The sequence below is a fragment of the Suricata suricatta genome, chromosome 9 (assembly GCF_006229205.1).
Source record: "Suricata suricatta isolate VVHF042 chromosome 9, meerkat_22Aug2017_6uvM2_HiC, whole genome shotgun sequence".
Lineage (NCBI taxonomy): Eukaryota > Metazoa > Chordata > Mammalia > Carnivora > Herpestidae > Suricata > Suricata suricatta.
The window spans coordinates 137,707,696-137,730,434 of record NC_043708.1 but is presented as its reverse complement, the minus strand read 5'-3'; the positions used below and the strand labels follow the sequence as shown (position 1 = coordinate 137,730,434).

General features: G+C 49.1%; 1 protein-coding gene and 1 long non-coding RNA gene across 2 annotated transcripts in view; both read right to left on the bottom strand.

Moving 5' to 3' along the window:
• Window positions 1-251: 251 nt before the first annotated feature.
• Window positions 252-1,766, bottom strand: LOC115302870. The gene is made up of 2 exons (XR_003913676.1): window positions 1,580-1,766; window positions 252-409 (listed from the first exon to the last, which is right to left on the bottom strand). It is a non-coding gene; the product is annotated as an uncharacterized LOC115302870 (long non-coding RNA).
• Window positions 1,767-5,061: 3,295 nt separating this feature from the next.
• MEX3B (mex-3 RNA binding family member B) overlaps window positions 5,062-22,739 on the bottom strand; it is a 74,780-nt gene continuing 57,102 nt past the window's right edge. Inside the window, exons 4-5 of the mRNA XM_029952312.1 lie at window positions 6,143-6,319; window positions 5,062-5,242 (exon numbers count right to left, since the gene is read on the bottom strand). Of these exons, the coding sequence (XP_029808172.1) occupies window positions 5,062-5,242; window positions 6,143-6,319 (358 nt within the window). The remainder of the gene's footprint in view (window positions 5,243-6,142; window positions 6,320-22,739) is intronic.

Here is a 22,739-nt window from a genome sequence, read left to right as displayed (position 1 = left end):
GGGGGGTCAGGGCTCTGCCTATCACTCTAATAGCACAGAATTCTGCTTCCATGAGATCACTTTTCCTGCCTAGCCCCTCCCAGTAACCCCCGGGGGCGAGGGCTGGCGGCCGTTGGAATATGGAATAAATGCTCGGACCCTGAACCCCCGCTAGCGGAAAAGGCGATAAAGGGGAGAGAAAGCAGACCTCAGCTGCCTGTTCCGCGTTTCCTGGGCGGTATCCTGTTTGTTACCATTTTCATAAGAGAGAATTGAGAATCAGATGGTTTAATGAACACGGCTCATAAGCGGCAGGGCAGGAATTCGACTCCACGTGTAGCTGAAATGACTGTGAAGTTTGTGTTCTTTTTCTTACGTTGGTATTTTCGCAGTCAACGGGCCCTGGACGGATGCTCGCCCGGGATGAATTCTCAAGGTGCAAATAGGAGAATAGTAAGGCTGAATAGACTCAACTCAAAAGACTGTCTTTTTGTCTTTCCTAATTTTTTGGTTTTAAAATTATTCCTAGGGACGCTGGGGGGGCTCAGTCAGCGAAGTGTGTGACTCTTGATTTCAGCTCAGGTCATGACCTCATGGTTGGTGGGACTGAGCCCCGAATCGGGCTCTGGTGACAACGTGGAGCCTGCTTGGGATTCTCTCTCTCTCCCTCCCCTCTGCACCCTCTCTCACTCATGCTCTCTCTCTCTCTCTCTCTCAAAATAAATAAACAAATAAATACACGTTTAAAACATAAGATGATGTCTAGTTTGTAGCACGCTGGATGTGGAGAGTCGTACGGACCTGACCCTCAGTGTCAGCCCAGCCCCGAGCCCCCAAGCCAGGACAGTCGGGTCTGCTCCGAGCTGCCTCAGGGCCCGAGCGGACGTGCCGCCTGGCGCGGGGCCTAAGATCGCCGCTGGTGCTCAGTAACTCGGGCCACCGCCGTCCCCAGACCAGCCACTCACCAGCCCCGTCTACTGCTTTATGCAAACGCCTCCTGAATTCACACCCCAGGCCTTCCTCCTCCTGGTCCTGACTTTCCCCCGACCTGCCAGCCCCCGGCACCCTCCCAGCTCCGCAGTGTCTCCGACTCCCCACACCCCAAGCTGAGCCCTCCTCTGCCCCCCGATCTGCTTTCCTTGCGTTTTCCTTGCCTCTATGCCTGAAACACACCGACTCCGGCCACCTGGAGGGACTCGGGGGTCTCCCTCTGACTCACTCTCACCTCGGGGACACGTCATGCGTGCAGCCTGCGGGGGTGCGAGGCCCAGGACTGTCTGCCTCCAGCTTCTCTGCCCCGCTTGCTGTTCTAGAACAATCCTCATTCCTCTCCCATCTCCAAATGCCTGGAGAACGTCTCCCCGAGTCCTGGGCCTCGCTCTCCAGCGCTCTGCAGCCTCTCAGGAGCTGTCCCGGGTCCCCGCCTTCCTCCCACTTTCTCACCACGTCCCAAACTGCAGCCAGTTGCCAAAGGTCCACTGTCTGCCTCACCGCTGCCCCCGCCTCTGCACATGCTCTTCCTTCCCCAAGACCACCTGGGGTCTTGCTAGCACCCAGGGCGCCCCCTGCCCCAGCCCGTGGGCCCCCCAGCTGGGGCCACCTGTAAGAAGCCTTCCCGTCTCGTTAGCCCACGTCAGTCACTGGTGCCCGCAGGTCCTCAGTATAGAGCTGAGTGATGGATATATGTGTCTTCCCATCTAGTCCTCAAAGCTTGATTTGAAATAGAAATGTGTAAAGTGTAAGTTGGCTTTAGTTACGTGTCCACAAAGAGCAGGTGCTTGCCTATGGCTGGGCGACCTAGCCCCTCAGCCCCTGGGCCACCCGGCCCCTCAACCCCTGGGCCACCCGGCCCCTCAGCCCCTGGACCACCGGGCCCTCAGCCCCTGGGCCACCCGGTCCCTCAGCCCCTGGGCCACCGGGCCCCTCAGCCCCTCGGTCACCGGGCCCCTCAGCCCCTGGGCCACCAGGCCCGTCAGCCCCTGGCCCTCCTCAGTAGTGAGGGCGGCACCCACCTTCTGTAAAACTGGAGGTCCAGTGGCCACTACTTCTCTGACAGCCACCAAGATCCAGCGACAAACGTGTTCCCTCTTCCCTGATGCGACGGGAAAGAGCCGGTTCCCTGGGGCCCCACGGGCTGGGGAACACCTCCGGAATCCTCTGCTTTCTGCCCCACCGGGCGGGGGTCCAGTGTTCACACCTCTCCTGCGTTCACAGCCCCACTCTGAGTCCGTGTTCTCTCTGGGACCCGCTGGTTCAGAGGGAAAGGAAGCCATGTCCTGCCACCCTCCGCAGCTGGGAAAGCGAGTCCCAAAGCAGAGGACATCCTTCCCCTTCCGCCGGCCCTGCGTCCACCCAGCGCGGTCAGGACACAGGGTCTGGAAGCCTCTCTCAAGCCTCCTCTCTGCGGCTCTCCCGCCGCCTTGCGCTTCCAGCCGGGTCACACATCAGGAGGGTCCCCAGAGCTGTGCAGACACGCTGACCCTGCCCTGACACACTCTACCCGAACCCCCAAGCCGGGCATCTGCTCCGCACACACCGGGCTAACTGGTCCTGGGTTGGCACGGGGACACTGGTCCCATGACCACATCTTGAGTTACAGGATCAAGCTCTGCATGAAGTGACACCCGCTCCCACGCGCATACCAGGCACGCTCCCCTTGCTCCCGGCCGTCCCAGGCTCTCTCTCTCCTGGGGCCGCCCCAGTGGACACACGAGGCCCCCCTGGAGAGGACAGCGAATGGCCAGCCCGAGGGATTCCAGAACCTTCCGTCCCAGGCCCCTCGTGTCCTACAGTGCTCCCTGAACCAGCCGCGGGACGAATGCCACTCTACCTTGAGAACGGAGTCGAAAACTGAGAAAGAGGAATTCGTTTTTGAGGCCACATTCAATAACTAAATGTATAAATTAAAAAAAAAAAACCTTTGATCCTTTCACTGTATTTTTCTCAAGTGCTTTCTTTACTTTGGTATTTCAGGTTCCCACGTCTGACACACTTCCTTCACTGCGGATCAGTCTGTTCTTTAAAAAAAAAAAAAACTCTGCCCACATCTATTAAACGCCAGGGATGGTGGCTCTAAACCAATCGCGCCCGTCCTGCCGTCACTCACGTCGCAGAAAGTCGGCTGTTCGCTCAGCGAGCGTCAAACCCGCGCCGGGTCAGGTCGGCGGCCTCCGGTTCCCCCGATGTAAACACTCTGCAAAAAAACGAGGCGTCTGAGACCGTTTCCCACTGGATGCGGGATCATTAGCGTCTCGTCAAAGAATTCCTGGTGTCCTTTATGCGCTCTTTTTGAATAGTGTCTCTTCATTATCAGGTGTGACCCTGCTTCGTCTTGGGAACGAGACTTTCCCAAGGAACGTGCGTCCGGCCGGTGCTGTGAGGTCACAGAAGGTCCTCCCCTCCGTGCGGGCACCTGGTGACAGCACCTGCCAGCACAGGGGGGTGGACACAACGGTGAGGGACAGTCACCGTGCACGGGCTGCGTTTCACACCCCCCCTCGCCGCACCCTAAACACGGGGGAGAGAACACCAAGTGTTTTGGGATTCTGGCTTACCCTCAGCAGCACGTTCCCGCGCACCCCTGCCCCGGAAGTCTGCTCATTCTGCGGCCCAGGGTGCAGAACGGCCACCTGATGCCACGGAGGCAGCGACACACCGCCCAGAAAAGCCACGGCCCCAGAACAATGTAATGGATAAGGAAGGACTAAAATTCTCTGACCTCCGCGATGTGGGGAGCACGCCGTGCCCCCCACCCACGTTCCGGGCAAAGCAGGAGGCTGGATGCCACCCGGGGTACATGGTGAAAATCCCTAAAACATCTTTCAGACTCGCCGTTTACCAAACAAGTGACTGAAGTTGCTGAAGTCTGCGGAAGGATGACCCTCAGATCCTGAAGCGCCCCCCGCGGCTGCGGTTTCATCCCCTGAGTGTGGGTGAGGCCCCGGGATGTGCAGGTGCAGGGAGATGATGAAGGTGCCGGCCCGGGCGACAGGCCACACCAATGTGAAGGCGGCTGGGCCTTAGGGACGCACACTGGATGCCTGTCGCTGCGTGAAGAATGGCCCGACCCTCAGGGACCGAAAACAGCAGCCTCGATTCGGTAGCAGGTTCTGTTGGCCGGGAATCCGGTGGTTCCGGCGCGGACTTCTCCCGGGGCCGCAGCCAAGAAGTCGGCCGGGATTGCGCCCTCCGGGGTCCCCGCGGTGCAGCCGCCCCTGCAGGGGGAGCTGCCGAAGAAGGAGCAAGCAGGAAGCCCTGCTGTCTCCCATCCCCTGGTCTTGGAAACGGAGACCATCTTTCCTCTTCATTCTCTGGGGGAGGAGCCGCGGCCAGTCCACACCCTAAGGGCGGGGAGTTAGGAATCGGGCCGCACCCCCGAAGGAGGCGTGTCGGGAATTCGGAATCACCCGACCCTCCGCTGGGCGGGCGGGGTTCGGGAACCGAGCCACCCCGAGGACTGTGTTGTGCTCAGCACTTGGCCACGAAGGCACGATTTTTACATTCTAACGTGCTTGCTTCCAAGCGTGCGGCCGTGTCAAAACGCCCACGCCTCCGGGACTCTGTTTACGGCCGCTCGCAACAGCAGCGAACCTGCACGGCCGCCGGCTTGCAAACCACCCGGGGCCGGGGCTCCAGGCTGAGCAGCCTGGTATCCACGTCTCCGAAAGGTCTCCCAGGTCAGGAGCGGCTGGGGTCCGACGCCGAGGTCCCCGCCCCCAGGCCGACCCGAGGCTGCAGGGACTGTAGCAAATTAAGCACAATGTGTAACAAATTAGGCACCGCGTGTCCAGGGTTCACGCACGGGCCCTGTGGTTAAATTCATATAATTTTGCAGCAAGAGATAGCTTTGTCCCTGCAAAGGCTCCCTAACTCCGTCGCAGATAAAAATAAGCAACGCTGCTTTTAGAAGCTCTGTATACTTTTTCCCCTTCTGACAGCCTTCAAGTGGCAGCATATGATTTGGTCCCCGAGACACACAAAGTGTTTTAATTAAAGGTTGTCTAAAAATACAGAACGTTTCCACAACCACATCTGCCATTAACTCTGCTGACATTCTGGCGGCATCAGGACCCAGAAAATTCCTTACATGTTAAATAAGACGGCAAGTATGCCCGGCTCCGCGGGCTGTGTGCATGGACCAGCGAACCGCCCGCGGCGGCGGGTGATGGCGATCATCACGGCGCCGCTGCAGCCCGTTCTCACCCCCGGAGAGGCGCGCTCAGGGGTCTGGTGGCATTTGGCTGAACGGCTTTCCTTAAACATCCTGAGGGAAGTGATGGAGTGTGTGCCCGTGAGACGGGTCCTCCGGGGAAGCACTTCTTTACCCCGGAGGTGACCAACGATTCCCGTGACCTTGAACGAGTCACTTAGCCCCTGTGGGCCCCAGGTTTCTTGTCTCCTTTATAAAAACGTTTATTTACTTCTGAGAGAGAGACAGAGGGCAAGCAGGGGAGGGGCAGAGATAAAGGGAGACACAGAATCCGAAGCAGCTCCAGGCTCCGAGCTGTCAGCACAGAGCCTGACGTGGGGCTGGAACTCATGACCTGAGCCAAGCCGGATGCTTCACCGACTGAGCCCCAGGCGTTTCTAAATCAGTGGTAATAACAATGGCTACGGAGCCGCGACTACGTGCCCAGGAGTGTGCACCCGCCGTGCACTGACAACACCCTGGAGCCTGCCTTCACCCTCGGGACCCGTCCTTGCGTCACACCTGCTGCATGCGCCTCCTTCATCCTGCTCATTCATGCCCCAGCTGACGGGGGAGAAAGCTGACCTCCGAGAGGCCATGACGGGGACGGCCAACAGCACACACACAGAAAGGGAGGCCCGGAAGCTGCTCTGTCCTTTACGGGCTGAGCGACCTCAGGCTTACTACTCAGCCTCTCTGTGCCTCAGTTTCGCCCACCCTTAAAATGTGGGTCCTCGCCGTGCCCACCTTACAGACTGGTTGATACAAACTGAATGAGTTAGTATCTGTGTGCGGCTTGAACCCAGCCTTTCCTGGAAAGCGGAGGGGAACCGGGGAATTCAGTCCCTCATTAGCCAGGGAGACAGGAGGGAATGTGCTTTCATGCATGGCCTCTGTCCAGAGGTGCCTCTTGAGCCTCCGGCCCGAGACAGAAAGGGGCAAAGAGCCTCGGGCCGGCCCCACGAGCCAGGCCACCTGGGACACGGCGCGGGGCGTCCCCCGTCCTCCGCCTGCACCCGGAGGCCCTTCGGGACGGGCAGCAGGCTGCACGGAATGTCCTGCCGCGACCTCGCTAGCTGTGGGGCAGCCCCGAGCTCGGCGAGGAACTCCAAGCTGCTGGTACGGATTAGGCCGGGCGTGAGGCGCCCTTCCCTGCAGTCCGACAGCGGGCAGCCGGTCAGTGTCCCTCAGGACCCCGGAGCCCGATCCAGCTCCGCGCTCCTGGCCACACGCGGAAGTAACAGCGGGGGAATATCCCTTCTTCACCCCAAACACTCTTCCCTGCATGAGAGGCTGTCCCGTACATGCCCAAGGCTCCTGAGGGGAGCGTAGGAGTTCGACTCTGAGATAATAGGCGGAAGGCCTTCATACACAAGCTCACCTTCGAGATCTTTGCAGAAATAACCAAAGAGAAATCTCTCATTTCTCAGAACTTAGGGAGCGAAGTGAGAAGGGTTGCTTTTTGAGAGGAGAGCGGTTCAGATGCGGGGGTGAGGGGGTCCGGGCAGCTGGGGGTCCCCAGGAGAAAGCCCGTCTGCACTGAGCAGGCGCCGTCCAGGGAGACACAAGGCAAGGGAGCGTGAGGAGGCGAATGTCAAGGAGAACTTTCGGCCGAGCGTTGGTTGGTGGGAGCAGTGCGGGCTCTGGGGGGGATTCTCGGAGAGGGAGACGCAGACACGGAGGGGGGGATAAGGCCGAGTTGCTGGCCTCAGCGGCACCCCCGCTCCGGCCTCCCGTCCTGCCCTGGGACGGCTTCAAGAGACTAACAGAAAGCCGGCAGTGTTTTCCACGTTCCTATTCCGAGGGGCTTTTAACTCTTTTGCCTGGCACCCCGCAAAGGCGGGGGGCACACGGGGCCCAGTTACGCCGAGGTTACAGACGCAGACACCCTGGCTTCGGCCGGGCTCCTTCCCACGACCCCGCGGCTCTGAGAGCACAAGAGCCAGGAGAATGTTCGTTAAGCGGTGCGTTGGTGCCATGTGCCCCGAAGAAACAGTTCCTTTTCATCTGGGGGGCCCCGCGCCCCACATCCCAGCGGACGGCACAGCGTAAAAGGTCAGGAGGGCAGCCGGCGCCCGGAAGCCCGTGTTGGCCCCTTTGGGGATGTTGTTACGCGTCTCTTATACGCCCAGATCAGGAAAAGACCACGACTCGTCCGACAACAAGACAGTGTCCCCTGGGAGACCCACGAGTCCAGGGTCACGGTGTGTCACTGGGAGGACCGTGCCTGGGGCCGGGAGCCCCTCCCTCGCGGGGGGAGGGCTGGACCGGGCGTCCGTCCTCTCCTTCACAGCATCTCCTCCTCGGAGCCGCACTCTCACGTCCCCACACTGGTCTGGGGGCCCCTCACTCCAGCCCTGATGTCCACCCTCCCCACGAAAGCGGGTCCTCATCTAAGAGGCCCCACAGCACCTTCAGGACCCCTCGCCTCCGTGACGCCCCGCTGCCTCCAACACGGTCCTGACCCCACGCTCAGTTTTCCTCCAGGACGCGGTGCTGGGCTCTCCGCCGACTGCCCCGTGCCCCCTCCAGGGGCTGGATCAGTGCGCAGGCTCCACCACCGTCCAGACGGTGAACCCCCCAGAGCTCAGAAGGGGAGCTGACTGCAATGTCTTCACCCCCCACGCGCGTATCTCGAAGATCACCCAGACCCAGCACGTCCCCAACGGGACACGTTATCCCCCCTTCAAATGTTCCTGCTCTCAGTAAGCGTCAAAAATAGTAAGAATGATGGGGTGCCTGGGGGCTCGGTCAGCTAAGTGTCCCACTCTGATTTCCGTTCGGGTCATGACCTCAGGGTGGTGGGGTGGAGCCCTACCTACGCTGGTCTCCTTGCTGAGCCTGGAGCCTGCTTGGGGTTCTCCCTGTCGGCCCCTCCCCCACTCGCTCGCTCTCCCCTCTCTCTCTCTCAAAATAAATAAATAAACATATAAAATAAGGAGGAGCGCAAACATGCACTCTGCCTCCCGTGCCCTCGGCACATAGTGTAAATGTGTCGGTAAATAAATCTCTTACTTGACTAAGAATTCTACAAATAAAGAATCTAAGGAGCCAATAAGTTAGATTATTTTGCCATTCCTAAGCGTTGGAGCCGCTGTCCACATAATTGTCACGCCAGGAACCAGGGGAACGTCACCTCCGCCCTCCGGGTAACCCCCTGACCAACCCACCCTCCAGTTCTGGACACTTCTGCCTCTAAACAGCACCCCACGTCGTCCACTCTCCGTCTCTGCGGCCGCCTCTCCTCCCACGGCCATTACTGCTCACCGACATGCCTGCCGTGGCCGGTCCGTCCTCCTCTGTCACGTCCTGCTCATGTCCAACACGTCCCCACACGGCTGCCCAGAGGACACTTTCAGAATCCCGTCACCTAGATGTTTCGTACCTTCCCACTGCGTTTAGAACGAAGACCAGATTCCTGCCGAGGGCCCAGCACGCTCCTGGGAGCCCGTGAGTGGCCCGCAGGCCCGTGGCGAGGTGCCACCCACCCGCCTCCCCTTCCTGTTCTGACGGCCGCCGTCAGGCTGTTCCATCAGTTCCTCAGGTGCATCCTGCCTCCTCCTGCTTTCCCCGGGCTTCTCCCCCTGCCTAGAATGTTCTTAACACCCCCCCGCTCCTAGTTAACATCGACCCATTCTGCAGACCTCTGACCAAATGTGCTGTTTTGGAGACAATTCCTGGCCTGCGCCTGTGTGTTCGCTTCGTGGCGCTGCTCTCACTCGAGCGCTTGATTCCATCTGACGGATGGATGTCTGTGTCCCTTGCCAGCCAGCGAGTCCCTTGAAGACACCAGCCATGTCTGCTTATTCCCTGTCACTTCCTCCTTTGAGCAGCACAAAGCCTGGCAAGTGACGCACTCATTGATGCCTTTTGGGTGGATGGATGGATGGTCAGATGAATGGACAGATGGACAGACAATAGACACATGGGCAGATGGATGGATCGTCAGAGGGATGTACAGATGGATGGACAGATGGACAGATATATGGATGGATCGACAGACAGATGGACAGATGGGCAGATATATGGATGGATGGACAGACGGATGGACAAATGGACAGATTTATGGATGGATGGACAGACGGATGGACAGATGGACAGATATATGGATGGATGGACAGACGGATGGACAAATGGACAGATATATGGATGGATGGACAGATGGACAGATATATGGATGGATGGACAGACGGATGGACAGATGGACAGACATATGGATGGATGGACAGACGGATGGCTAAATGAAGAAGAATCATGAGAAGCCCCACATACTTGCCCCTGTTTTTTGTTGTTCTTCACATTTATCTAAAATATGATCTTTTTTTCCTTCTTTGCACACCCAGCCATGCCTGCAGCGTGCCGCGTGGGTGTTAAGTACCAGAAGTCAAGTGATTCCTATAAACCTAAAAAGAGGCCAGCTGCCAGATTCACGGGAGCCGTGAATAGACCTGGAGAGGAGAGCAGAGTTCTCACCGCCGCGGGAGACAGCGCAGCGGGCCTGGACCCCACGTCTGGAATCGGGCTTCTAGCCTCGGCTCTGTCACACATCAGCCATGTGACCCTGGAGAAATCTCTCTGCTTTCTTAGTCCCTCCAACTGCTATTGAAAAAAAATTAGTCAGAGCTACTCCGAGCTGTCTTCATCTCTCAGGACCCTTCCTGGCTTATTAATGACTCTCAGTTTATTTCAATTACAGTATTTGAATGTCTCACATGGAGGAGGCTTTCACACGGGATACAAAAGAGAGGTTTAAAATTAGAAAATTCATATAAGAACTAAAAATGGCTTTTAATTTTCATGTAGCATTGTTTCCAGACCAGGTACTAGTGTTTCACCGCGTTTTGAAGTAACAGTTTAAGGGGCACCTGGGTGACTGAGTCTGCTAAGCACCTGACTCTCGACCTCGGCTTAGGTCACGATCCCAGGGTTTGTGAGACTGAGCCCCACATGGGCTCTGGGCCGACAGTGCGGAGCCTGCGTGGGATTCTCCCTCTCCTGCTCTTGCTCTCCCTCTTTCCATCTCTCTCCATCTCTCTCTCAAAATAAATAAATGGACTTGAAAAACTTTAACTATATAAATAAAATAGCAATTTAAATGTCCTTTCATGCATTTATTTGCAGCTCTGTAGACTTTAAACGAACATTGAAGAAGTCATGTTTAGGGGCGCCTGGGTGGCTCAGTTGGTTAAGCATCCAGCTTCAGGTCATGATCTCATAGTTCATGGGTTCGAGCCCCGCGTCGGGCACTGTGCTGACAGCTCGGAGCTTGGAGCCTGCTTCAGATTCTGTGTCTCCCTCTCTCTCTGACCCTCCCCTGCTCATTCTGTCTCTCTCTCTCTCTCTCTCAAATAAATTTTAAAAAATTTTTTAATTAAAAAAAAAAGTCATGTTTATTTCATCATTGGAATTATTAATCTCTCCTTACCCTGAATGCCACCTAGTGAAGTCATTTTCTGCACTGTAGTTCAGGGCTGCAGCATTTCATCTGTGTGTCAATCATCAAAACACATTTTCATTGAAAGAAAAGTTAGTAAACTATGAGCAGAAGAAATTGAGTTTCAACTTTTATATAATGACTTAATTCTTTTGGTGTGCTTTCCAGAAATTACCCCTGAAAGGAAAGAAAAGCAAGCTTCAGATCTGTGAAGTCTAATTGAGGTAAGTCTAAGTGGACGTGTTGAAGTGAGACCTGGACCACTAGGAAACTTCAGGATGTTTCCTGTCGGAGTGTAAATAAACACATCCACGTTGCCGTTAATAACAGCAATGGAAGGGCGCGAAAAAGCTTGGCCGATGTGACCGAAGATGAAGTTATAAATACTTAATGGCCAAATGCCCCAGTTAGGAGAGGCAGACCTGGGAGATGTCGGTCCAAGTGAATTTCCAGCCGGCAAGGGGAGAGCCTGTAAGTTTCACAGTGAACTTTTCATGTGTGACTTCCATAAACTCATTCTCAACCAAGACTTTTGGTTTATTTTAGATTTGGTATTTTACATGTAGGAGGGAGGCAAAGCTTATGAATGGTAGATACAGTGTTCCTTCATCGGGGGTGGGTGAATATGGTTGAGAAGAAGCCAAGTTGGAGATTTAAATAAACACAATCCTCTTTTATATAAGGGTTAACTCAGAAAGTACAGTTTTTCTAACCTATGTGTGTGCTTATATGCAGAAAGGAAACAAGAGATTTTATCCTAGGGGGAGAAAAGAGATGCCGGGGGTCACCACGTTCCGGTTAAGGCTCAGGCCAGCTTGCAGGCTGGGAAACAGGCTAATAAGCATTAGCTGGGGGGTCTTGGGCAAGTCCCTTCCCTTCTCTGGACTCAGTTTCCCTGCTAGGCCCTTGGTGAAGAGGCAAGTCCTCCGACATCTCTGCAGCTGGAATAGTCTGAGTGCTGATCGCCCGCATAACTTCACAGAACCATGAGATGACCTTTTTTTCCTGTGCCTGAACTTTCATAAGTGAAAACTTGCCTTCTGGTTTGTATGCCAGCCCCTTCTCAGTTTGGTCTTTGAAAAAGTGATTCCAGACAGCGTGATCTACTTTACGGCACTTGATTGTTAATTCAATAAACATTTACTGAGAGCCTGCAGTCCGTGGTTAGCGGGTGTCAGGATCACGTGGCTAAAACCAGGCGGGGAGGTGGGGGCTCTCGTTTGAACTCCACTCCCAGGGAGACCCTCTCTGTCCAGCAGACGCTCCCAACAGCTGTCTGTATATCATTCTTTTGTAACTGCATTGGTGTTCTGTTTCCAGTATTATCTGTACACCTACAATACATTTTCCATCTCTCTATGCCTTTTGTATCAAACCAGACTGGACAGATGTTTGCAAATTTAAAAGAGAATGTTGGGAGTGGCCAACTGCACAAGACAGAGCACGGAGTGCCCTTGGAATGTGCCTCTGAGTATGTCTGAGAGATAGGTCCTCTCCTGAGCCAGCCGACCCTGGTACCCGCCCACCGAGAAATAGAGGCACATCGGGATACTGGGAAGGAGAAAGCAAACACTGGCTTCGTGTGCTCATTCCAAACTTCAGGAGCCGATGCGCAGTGAAGCTTTCTCAATGAGTAGATAATGTAACTCGATACAGGCAAGGCATAGCAGAGATTTACTTACCTTAAAATGATTGATGACTCTCCCAAATAACACTGGAGGAGTCAAGTAATACACATGTGACGGACTTAACCCCATATGGATTCTGTATTTATATCATTATAAAACAAACATCAGAGGCGCCTGGGTGGCTCAGTCGGTTAAGCGTCCGGCTTCGGCTCAGGTCATGATCTCACGGTTCGTGGGTTCGAGCCCCGTGTTGGGCTCTGTGCTGACAGCTCAGAGCCTGGAGACTGTTTGAGATTCTGTGTGTCCTTCTCTCTCTGACCCTCCCCTGCTCTCGTTGTCTCTCTCTGTCTCTCAAAAATAAATTAAAAAAAAAAACCATACAACAAACATCAGTATGGCTGCTGTGTACAAACCAGAGGATTAGTAATGCGCTAGTTATGGCCTCGGCCCTTCAGCAGCTAAAAGGAGAGAGAAGATATTGACATGAATAAGTACTGTGGACGTTCAGGTCTTAAATGGCAGGATAACGATGGTTCTGCCCCTTCAATCTCTTTGAAATCACTCAAGACTGAAGACAACATAAACATAAAGTCAAAGTCCAGAGTTATAGGCCGTAACCGAAAACCACAGACCTCAGACAAGAGCCATCAAAACATAATCCCTGAGGACAAGCGGCATGACCTAGGTGCTCTAGTCTGGAAGGACCAGTAGGTACAAGACCTGGCGCTAGGCACCTCTCTGGATTTAGGACCCAAGAGAAGCTAAGGAGGCGAGGATAAAATGGCAATCACATGTACACACGTGTGCGCACATGCGCGTGCACACACGCCACATATTTGCAGGAAGTCATTTATTGTTGGAGAAGAGTGATGGAAAAATATTCTGAATTATAAGAAGCCTATTTCTGCCAAGCCGGTTGACCAGGTAAGAGTGTGACTCCTGAAAGAACTCGTTCGCGTGAACAGACCTGAGAGACGAGGAACCGGGCGGCTTCCTGCTCGTCTGAAGTGGTCTGGGTCCCCTCTCGCTGAAAATTTCTGAAAACAGCTGGTTCAGGAAGAAACTCATCATATTCAAACCTGAGCAAGAAATTTTTTAAAAATGTATACAAAGATGCCACCAAACAATGATAAAGAATGAAGATAAATGACCCCCAAGCCATGTTCACTTGAAAAAATGGTGCCATAAGCAAGTGAAAATTGTGACCCAACATATTGTCATGAACGTTCAAAACTTAGAAGAATCAAACCTATCACACAAGATCACGAGGCAGGAACAGAGAACTAGAAAAGCCACACACACAAATCATGTAAGAAAATAATACTGTCATTGGTAGAACTCAGGAAAGAAGTAAAACAGAAAAGGAAACCATTATCCAATTGAAGATTATAGTGGAAGCAGCAGAAGCTGCTGGAAACTCAGTGATGCATGGAAAGTCCAACAGCGAGGAAAACATTCATTCTGAGAAACGAAAACAATCAAAAAGTTGAAACAACTTTTAAATTTTAACTGAAAAGTAGACAAAGCACATACCATATACTTAAAACTCCACAGAAGCAGATGAATATAAGAAACCATATGAAAAGTATATTTGAAAATATAAACAGAAGAAGACTTGAATCAACTAGTACTGGGAAGGTGTATGGTCTCCTAGCCTGGAGAAGGGTGGACAGGAGTCAAGTGGTACGAAATGAATATCAACACACAGTTTTAGTAAAACCAGTTGACTTTATAGACAAACCACTATCTCGCCAGCCTGATAAAAAGTTCAAGTCACCTATGAGAGAGGAAAATGCAGGTGGCCTCAGATTTCCCTACAGCAATATGCAAGCTAGGAAGAGCTGTAGTAAAACAATGCCTACAAATGTGGGGCAAGGAAGTGAAACCCAGCCAAACTGTCACTCACATAGAAAAGCTATAGTTGAGTGTATTTCCCATGAGACCTTCCTAAGGAAACTATCAGAATAGTCAAGTGATGAATGGAGAAACCACATTGAAATAACTGGTGTTGGGCATTTAATCCATTTAACTATTTGACTACAACTAAAGAAAATATAGATATTATGGCTGCATAAACATATGCAAATGTATACACCCTGACAATAGAAAAGACAAGAAAACCATGAGATTTGAAGAAGGAGAAAAGAAAGGGCGTTACAGAATATTCTAATTTCCTCATCAGTTATAAATGGGAAAAATAAGAACTAGTGCTACTAGAGTTTTAAGTCTATCTAAAGCTATAAAAGTAAACACTAAGAAAAGTAACATAATCCAATAAAACTAAATGAGGAAGAGGATGGGAAAGATAGAAGAAATACACTGGCTTCAATATTGCTAATAAAAATTAAAAATTGGAGATGATCATTGGAAAGTCATGATACATGAACACAAGAATAAAACTTCCAAACTCTGAGGAAGAAATACAAACACAGAACAAAAACAATAACTATATGTCATTTACCCACAGAGGTTACATGGGAAGAGAGTTTTTCAAGCAGAATTAAAAACAGAAATTAACATATATTATGACAGAACAAGTCAAAGTCTGCCTCTTTGCTATTATAATAATGATTTGGTAAAATATACTTATTCAATGAAAAAGGCCCAAACAAGAGAGCATCTGCAAAATGGTGAAGAAGAACAAAGCACTTTCACAATTCCAGCTGCCCTTTTTACAAAAATTGACAAGCTAACCCTAAAATCGATATGGAAATGTAAGGGATCGAGAATAATCGAACCAATCTTAAGGAAAAAAAAAAAAAGAACAAAATTCAAGGACTCGTAGTTCCTGATTTCAAAACTTATTATAATCAACAAAGTGTGATCCTGCCCTAAAGGTAGAAATAAATATCAGTGAAGTAAAATTGGGAGTCCAGAAATCACCCACCACTTTTATGATCAACTGATTTTTGGAAAGCGTATGAAGACAATTCAATGGGGAAAGAATAATCTTTTCGGCAAATGGTTCTGTGACCAACTCTATATCTACATGCCAGTAATAAAGTTGGAGCCCTACCTCACACCATATACAAAAATTAACTGCAAATGGATCAGACCTAAATCTAAGAGTAAAACAATAACTCTGAGAAAAAAGCATAGGACCAAATCTTTGTGACCTTGGGTTAGGCAATAGTTTCTTAGCTATGACACCAAAGACCCAAAACACAAAAGAAAAATAGATAAATTTGACTTTTTCTAAGTGAGAAAACATTTTGCTTTACAGGACAGCATCAAGAAAGTGAAAAGGTAATCCACGGAATGGGAGAAAGTATTTGCAAATGTTCTTAAATATCTTATTAAGGGACTTGTATCAAGAATGTATAAGGAACCCTCACAACTCTTACAACTGAACTGAACAATAAAAAGACAACCCATATTTTTAAATAGGCAGATGATTTGAGATTTGAATAGACCATTCTTCAGAGAAGATCTACAAATGACACATGAAAAGATGCTCTGCTCCATTAGTCATTGGGGAAATGCAAATCAAAGCCACAATGAGATGCCACTTCATTCCTTTAATGAAGGAATGGCTTTAATCAGAAAGATTGGCAATCACAACTGTTGGCAAGGATGTGGAGAAATTGGAACCCTCCCACATTGCTGATGGGAATGTAAAATGGTGTCGCCGCTTTGAACAAGAGTTTGGCAGTTCCTCCAAAAGTTAAATATAGAGTTATCATTTGACCTAGCAGTTCTACCCCTAGGTGTATATCCAAGAGAAACAAAATCATATGTCCTACCAAAACGCGTACAGAAATGTTAACAGTGGTGTTATTCCTAACTGCCAACAAAGTGGAGAGTACTCCAATTCCAATCACCTGAGGAACAGACAAACAAAATGTGCCGTGTCCATACAGTGAACTATTATCTAGACATAAAAAGAAATGAAGGACTGATAGGCACAACAATGTGGATAAACCCTGACAACATGACGGAAGGTGAAAGAAGTTGGATGTAAAGAGTCACACTGGGTGGGATTTCCTCGATATGAAATACCCAGGAGAGGCAAGTCCAAGGAGACCGAGGGGGTTTTCCTCATTGCTGGGGCCGGGCAGGGGGAAGGAATAGGGAGCCATGGCTGGAGGGAATAGGGGGTCTCTTGGGGGTGAGGAAAATGTCCCAGAATTAGAGCGTGTTGACAGTTGTGCAACTCAGTGGCTACACATGAAGCCAGTGGATTGAAGGTGCGAAAAGGGTGAACTTTACGGTAAATGAGTTATTTCCCAACACAGCGGGTATTTAAAAAAAAAAAGAATAGCCATTTCTACATAATTTTCAGAATATATATAAAATACAAATATATATAACAAAGGAAAGAAGCAAAGTGAACAATAGTATGTACGATGTGGAAAAGGTAGATGGGAGATGGGAGATAGATAGATAGATGATAGATGATAGACACACACACAGATAGAGATGGGAAGACAGTCAACTCCTCATCCTACACTTTTATGCCTTTTGTTGTTTGTACTATGTGCCGACAATATATCTGTTAAAATAATAAGAATTTAATAACTTAGCATAAGGCAGAGTGTAATCACCAGCAGACAAGAGGGATTGACAAAATGCTATCCACAAAAAGATGGACAGGGAGAATTCAGGGGGAGGAAGTAACTCAGTATCAGCCTGCAAAGATTTGCTGACTTCATTTGATTCGAGTCATGACATTTAGAAAGGACAGAAAGAGCTAAAAGAGCAAAGGGGTGGAGATTCTCTGGACTCTGTCTGTGTCAGCCCGGAGTGGAGGACTTTATAGATGAGACAGGTCTTTGTAAATGTAAGCGCGTTGATCTTCACGACTAAAAATTGCAATGACATTTATCAATAGCTCTATTACTCACTTAAAAACAGAAGGAAAAGAGTAGGCAACACTGTATACCAAGCACTGATTCTACTGTGTAAGCCTACAACATCGAACATCCATGTTCTCTATTACATGTTACATTTTGGAGAAAAGCTGTAAATATGAAACCAGGGCCCGCTGGCTCTCTGTCAGTCTGTCTAGGCTTCTTGCCCTTTAGACCTTTGATCTACCTGGAAGAAATGTGGAAGGAGAGGAAGAGGAAAGGGAAAGGGAAGGGGAAGGGGAAGGAAGGACGGAAGGACGGAAGAACGGAAGGAAGGAAGAAAGGAAGGAAGGATGAAAGAAAGAAAGAAAGAAAGAACGAACAAACGAACGAACGAACGAACGAACGAAAGAGAAAGAAAGAAAGAAAGAAAGAAAGAAAGAAAGAAAGAAAGAAAGAAAGGGAAAGAAAAGAAAAAAAAGAAAAGAAGAGAAAGAAGGAAAAAGAAAAGCAAGTACTTCTAAAGCCCATGTGTGTGTCTGGAAAGCTCTGGAGACCACCCCTTTTTTATCACAGCGTAATTACTGGTCAGGCCGTAGCAGAGTTCTGGGGCATAAGGTGCTGAGAGAAAAGAGAAAACCCCTCCAAAGCTGCTGTCTCCGTCCGTCAGCCGGCGAAGAAGACATAACCACTGCAGAAAGCCTTATGCAGTGCTCTGTGCTATCACAATGCGGGGCATTAAGGTTTTCTGCCAAGGGCTGAAAGGGGAGCTTGGAGGTGCATTCTTGCACACCCAAATCCAAGACTGTAAAATTTACATCTGTTAACATACGCATGTCCTTTGACCCATTATTCATAGTCTAGTTACTTGTCTTAGAGAACTATCGGTGTCTGTGCGAAATAATTCATAAATGAAGATGTCCGTTTGCACCATTGTTTGTACAAAACCAGAAAAAACTAAATCCTCATTAATATGGAGATGATCAGCCAAATTAAAAAGAACGGCATTTAAAAACAACAATCTAGATCTATGTATACACACATGGAAAGCTTTCCAAGAATCAGCAAAGGAAAACATCAAGCTGCAGAAACGTGTACAGTGGATTTAGTTCATTCAAAACACACATCTATTCATATAAGAGTATGAATGAAGCGTATACCTGGGGGGTTCAGTCAGTTCAGCGTCAGACTCTTGGTCTTGGCTCAGGTCGGGATCTCAGAGTTTGTGAGTTCAAGCCCCGCTTTGGACTCTGCATTAACAAAATGGAGCCCACTTGGGTTTCTCTCTCTCCCTCCCTCTCTGCCCCCGCCCCACTCTCTTTCTCTCTAAATAAATAAACATTAAAAATAAAGAGTATGAGTGTACCAGAAAAGGATCAGAAGTGTTCGTACCCAATTGATAAAGAGATTGCCAAGGACAAAGAGATTGGAAAAATAATTGAAATTTCTGTATTTTATTTCTTCTCTATTGTTTGAATTTTTTCTTACAGCCAACATGGCTTTCTGTATGACTTGTGTCATAAAAATTTAAAAAAAATAATCTACTAACCTGGTGAAAATTTTGAAAAAAGACCAAACACATAAAATAAAAAATTAAATTTAATCCTTTTGCTCAGAAATATCTACAATTAATATTTCAATGCATTTTCTGACAGCATTCCATGGACCTGCTTATTATAATGGGTTCGAGGGACTTAAAACTTTAAAATCCCCAGCACGGAGGGTAAACTGACAATGTGGGCCAGGGGTTGTGCCCCCAAGTTACACTTACAATGAAATTTTAAACACTGATATCAAAGAAAATAAAAGAAACGAGGTGTCCTGGAGGGCCACAGAGTAGGCGGCGGGCTTTTGACCGCTTGCAGCCTCTGAATCATCCATTTTAAAATATGTTGTAATTGTTATGTCACTTTTATAATTCAAAATGATCTTTATCATCTGTCAAGTTCTTTGAGGAGCAAAATGTTTTTTAAACATAAAATTTTACACCTGTTGAGAGCAGATCTCATCCACACTATAACTTTGGTGAAGAAACACATACAGTTCCGCAATACAGGAAACCAAGGTCTAATGAACATGCCAGGCTGCGGCATGATACGGTCTCCACAGCCCAGAGGCAGAAGGGATGAACTTAGAAAAACATCATGTCATCTTACAGGAATCCGAGTTTTTGAATTTATCTAATCAGGTGGCCCAGGTCACCACAGATGTGAGGTCATCTCCCATTGTCTGACTCAAAGAGACAGGGTCTGTACTAAACTCATAATAGGCAGCACTCGGGGAGAATTTTCTCAGTGGTCCCCAGAACATGGGCACCAACACCGCCCAGTCTGGCGTGGAGGAGTCCCCATGAGTGGTGCTTCCTGGACAAAAACAGAAATCCCACCAACTGTGGCTGTTGCGTTTCCTACACCCTCTGCTAATTCAGCTCATCAGAGAATAGAGATCACTGTGTCTCAGCAGAGGAAAGTTGAAGCAGGCAAAGAAAGGGGGAAGAGCTGAAATAAAGGGGGAAAAAACCATAAGAAGAGTAAAGATCCTCATTGGAGAGAATAAACCCCAAAAATCGATGGTGCAGAAAATTGAATCAGTAAAGAGGGAAAAAACTAGAAAAGTATTCGCAGATGTAAAAGAACAGATGAAAAGACTAACATGATAAAAGATAAAATGATGTATCGAAGATAACGGAACAATATTCCGACATATGCATGATTGGGATCCCTGAATAATGTACCACCTAATTAAGAAAATAATTACCTGAAATATAGTAAAAGACAGTTTCTCTTTGGTCAGTCATTCTCAAAATGTGGTCTGCAAACCTTCCAGGGACCCAGGGTATTTTCAGAGGATCCACAAACTAGAAACTATTTTCATAATAATACAGTGATGTTATTTGCCCATTTTCGCAGAGTTGTTACTTGCAGCGATAGCGCAGAGTCAATGAGGGGTAAAACCCTAGTGCCTAAGCTTGGGTCAAAGCCGTGGCACCAAACGGTATTACTGGCCATTGTATTCTCTACCCCCACGGACCTGGATGCCAGTTCTGGGGGTGCCAGCGTGGCTCTGTCGGTTAAGTGTCCACTCTTGTTTTTGGCTCAAGTCCTGATATCACGGTTTGTGAGTTAGAGCCCTGTATTGGGCTCTGTGCTGACAGCGTAGGACCTGCTTGGGATTCTATCCCTCCGTCTTTCTCTGGTTCTTCCCACTCTCTGCCCCCTTCTCTCAAAATAAATAAATAAACTTTTAAAAAATTAATAAAATTAATTTAAGAAACTCCTTGCTGTAACAGGAAAAGTCCTAACACGAAATCGTGGCTCTTTCATATTCTGAGTGTGACACTGTGGTCCTGGGCCTCTGAGGCGTCCCCGCAGTGCGCGTCTCTGGGTCCTGCTCCCATGGAGTCTCCCACATTGAATGGGGGGCAACGAACGTAACCAAAAGAATATTGAGGAAATAATGGTGCATCACTTCCGAGGCCAAGTCATGAAGGGACCACGCCTTCCTTCTTGTGTCCTGGATCGCTCCCTCTGGGGAAGCAGCGGTCAGGGTATGAAGATTCTCAAGAAGCCTTCCGGAGAGGCCCTGGTGGGAAGGAAGTGAAGTCCACTGCCAATGACCAGTCACGTGAGGGCGCCGTCTTGGAAGTGGCTCTTCCCGCGCCAGTCGAGCCTTCAGATGACACAGCCCCCGGCCAACATCTGGACTGCGACTTCATGATGGATCCTGAGCCAAAATCACTGGGCACAGCTGGTCCCAGATTCCTGACCCGCAGTAACGGTGTGACATGGCAAATGCCTGTGTCTGTGGTAAGCTGCTAATTTTGGGAATAGTTTGTTATAACCTCCCACATAAGCAGGAAGCCCCATCCCACCCAGAGAAGTACAATGATTGCTCCAAGAGAGTTTCTGGAAATGCTAGGCACTCTTTTCCATAAAACAGCATTTTTATGGATTGAGTAACTGATACCTTACAGTTACTCAGGCAGATATGTGGTGACTTTTTCTCAAAAATGAGCAAAGCAAACCTATCACTTCAAGGACAACTGGCAGCAGGTGTTGCTAATACTAAAATGTGGACATTTAAAACATTTTTTAACATTTTATTAATTTTTGAGAGACAGAGAGTGAGTATGTGATCAGGGGAGGGGCAGAGAGAGGGGGAGACAGAATCTGAAGCAGGCTCCAGGCTCTGAGCTGTTAGCGCAGAGCCTGACGTGGAGCTGGAACCCACGAACTGTGAGATCATGACCTGAGCCAAAGTCGGATGCCCAACCGACTGAGCCACCCAGGCGCTCCCAAATATGGACGTTTAAAAGGAAATTCAAACTTTTTAAGATTTGCCACCATGAGTCTGGCAGTTTTCCAACGCATCAGGTCTTTTCTGATAAAATAGTGGCTAACAAATTAACGAATGCAATTTTAAAAATATTTTTAATGTTTATTTTTTTGAGAGAGATAGAGAGACAGCACAAGCAGCGGGGAGGCAGAGAGAGAGAGAGGGAGAGAGAGAATCCCAAGCAGGCTCCATGCTATCACAGCAGAGCCCGATGCAGGGCTCAAACTCACAAACTGTGAGATCATGACCTAAGCCAAGATCAACATAACCAACTGAGCCACCTAGGTGTCTCCGTGATATTTAATACGGTACAATGAAGCATGTCAGCCTTTGGAAGATTTGTAATATTCAGCAACTTAATATTTCCCAAATGACTAATGCATGCTGTCACAAAAGATCCATTTGAAATGCAAGATAGACCAGTGGAGTTTAATGTGACAGGGGAGGAAAACTCATTGATAGTTTCAGAATCCATGTGGGAACTCACCTTATTTTGTCATATCAAAGAGAAATAGCCATTAATATTCAAAAAGTATCTAAAAACACCCCTCTCTTCTCCAACTTCATGACCATGTGTTGCTGAGTTTTCTTCATCTACTTCAATCAAAACAACATAAAGCAGGAGCACCCGGGGGGCTCAGTCCGTTAAGTGCCCAACTTCAGCTCAGGTCATGATCTCACGGTTTGTGGGTTCAGGCCCCGCATTGAGCTCTGTGCTGACAGCTCAGAGTCTGGAGCCTGCTTTGGATTCTGTGTGTGTGTCTCTCTCTCTGCCCCTCCCCCACCTGTGCTCTGTCTCTCTCTGTCTCTCAAAAGTAAATAGACATTAAAATTTTTTCTTAAATAAAAACCATAATTCAGCAAAGTGGATGAAGAAGAAGCTCGGAGAATTTACCTATTTTTTGGTTGGCCCCTTGTAAAGAGAGTTGCCAAAATGTAAAGCAATGCCACTCACTGAATTTTATTTTGTGCTGGAAAATATAGTCTTCATAAAAAGTGTGCTGTTTATGCCAAGACCTAATGAGTTTCTTATTATTTTTTAGATTAATTAAGAAAAATATGTTCTAATTCTTGGGTTTTTTCATTCGTAATATGGTAAATCTATCCCTCGCCAACGAAACCTTTCAAGAGAAGGTGCTCAAAAATAGTTAAATCTGAAACCAGGAGCTGCCCCCGTCCAGGCAGCAGCGGGGACGTGCCGGAGCGAAGGCTCACCTTGCTGTGACTCAGCACCGGTCAGAGCTGTGCCATGGGAACAAAGCCTCCAAAACCGTGACTTACCGCACCGAGGGTTCATTTCTTGCTCACCCTGTAGGTTCGTGATGACACACGGCTGGTTGGGAAACTTCCGGTCATCGTGACCGGGGGCGGGAGGCCGGACAAAG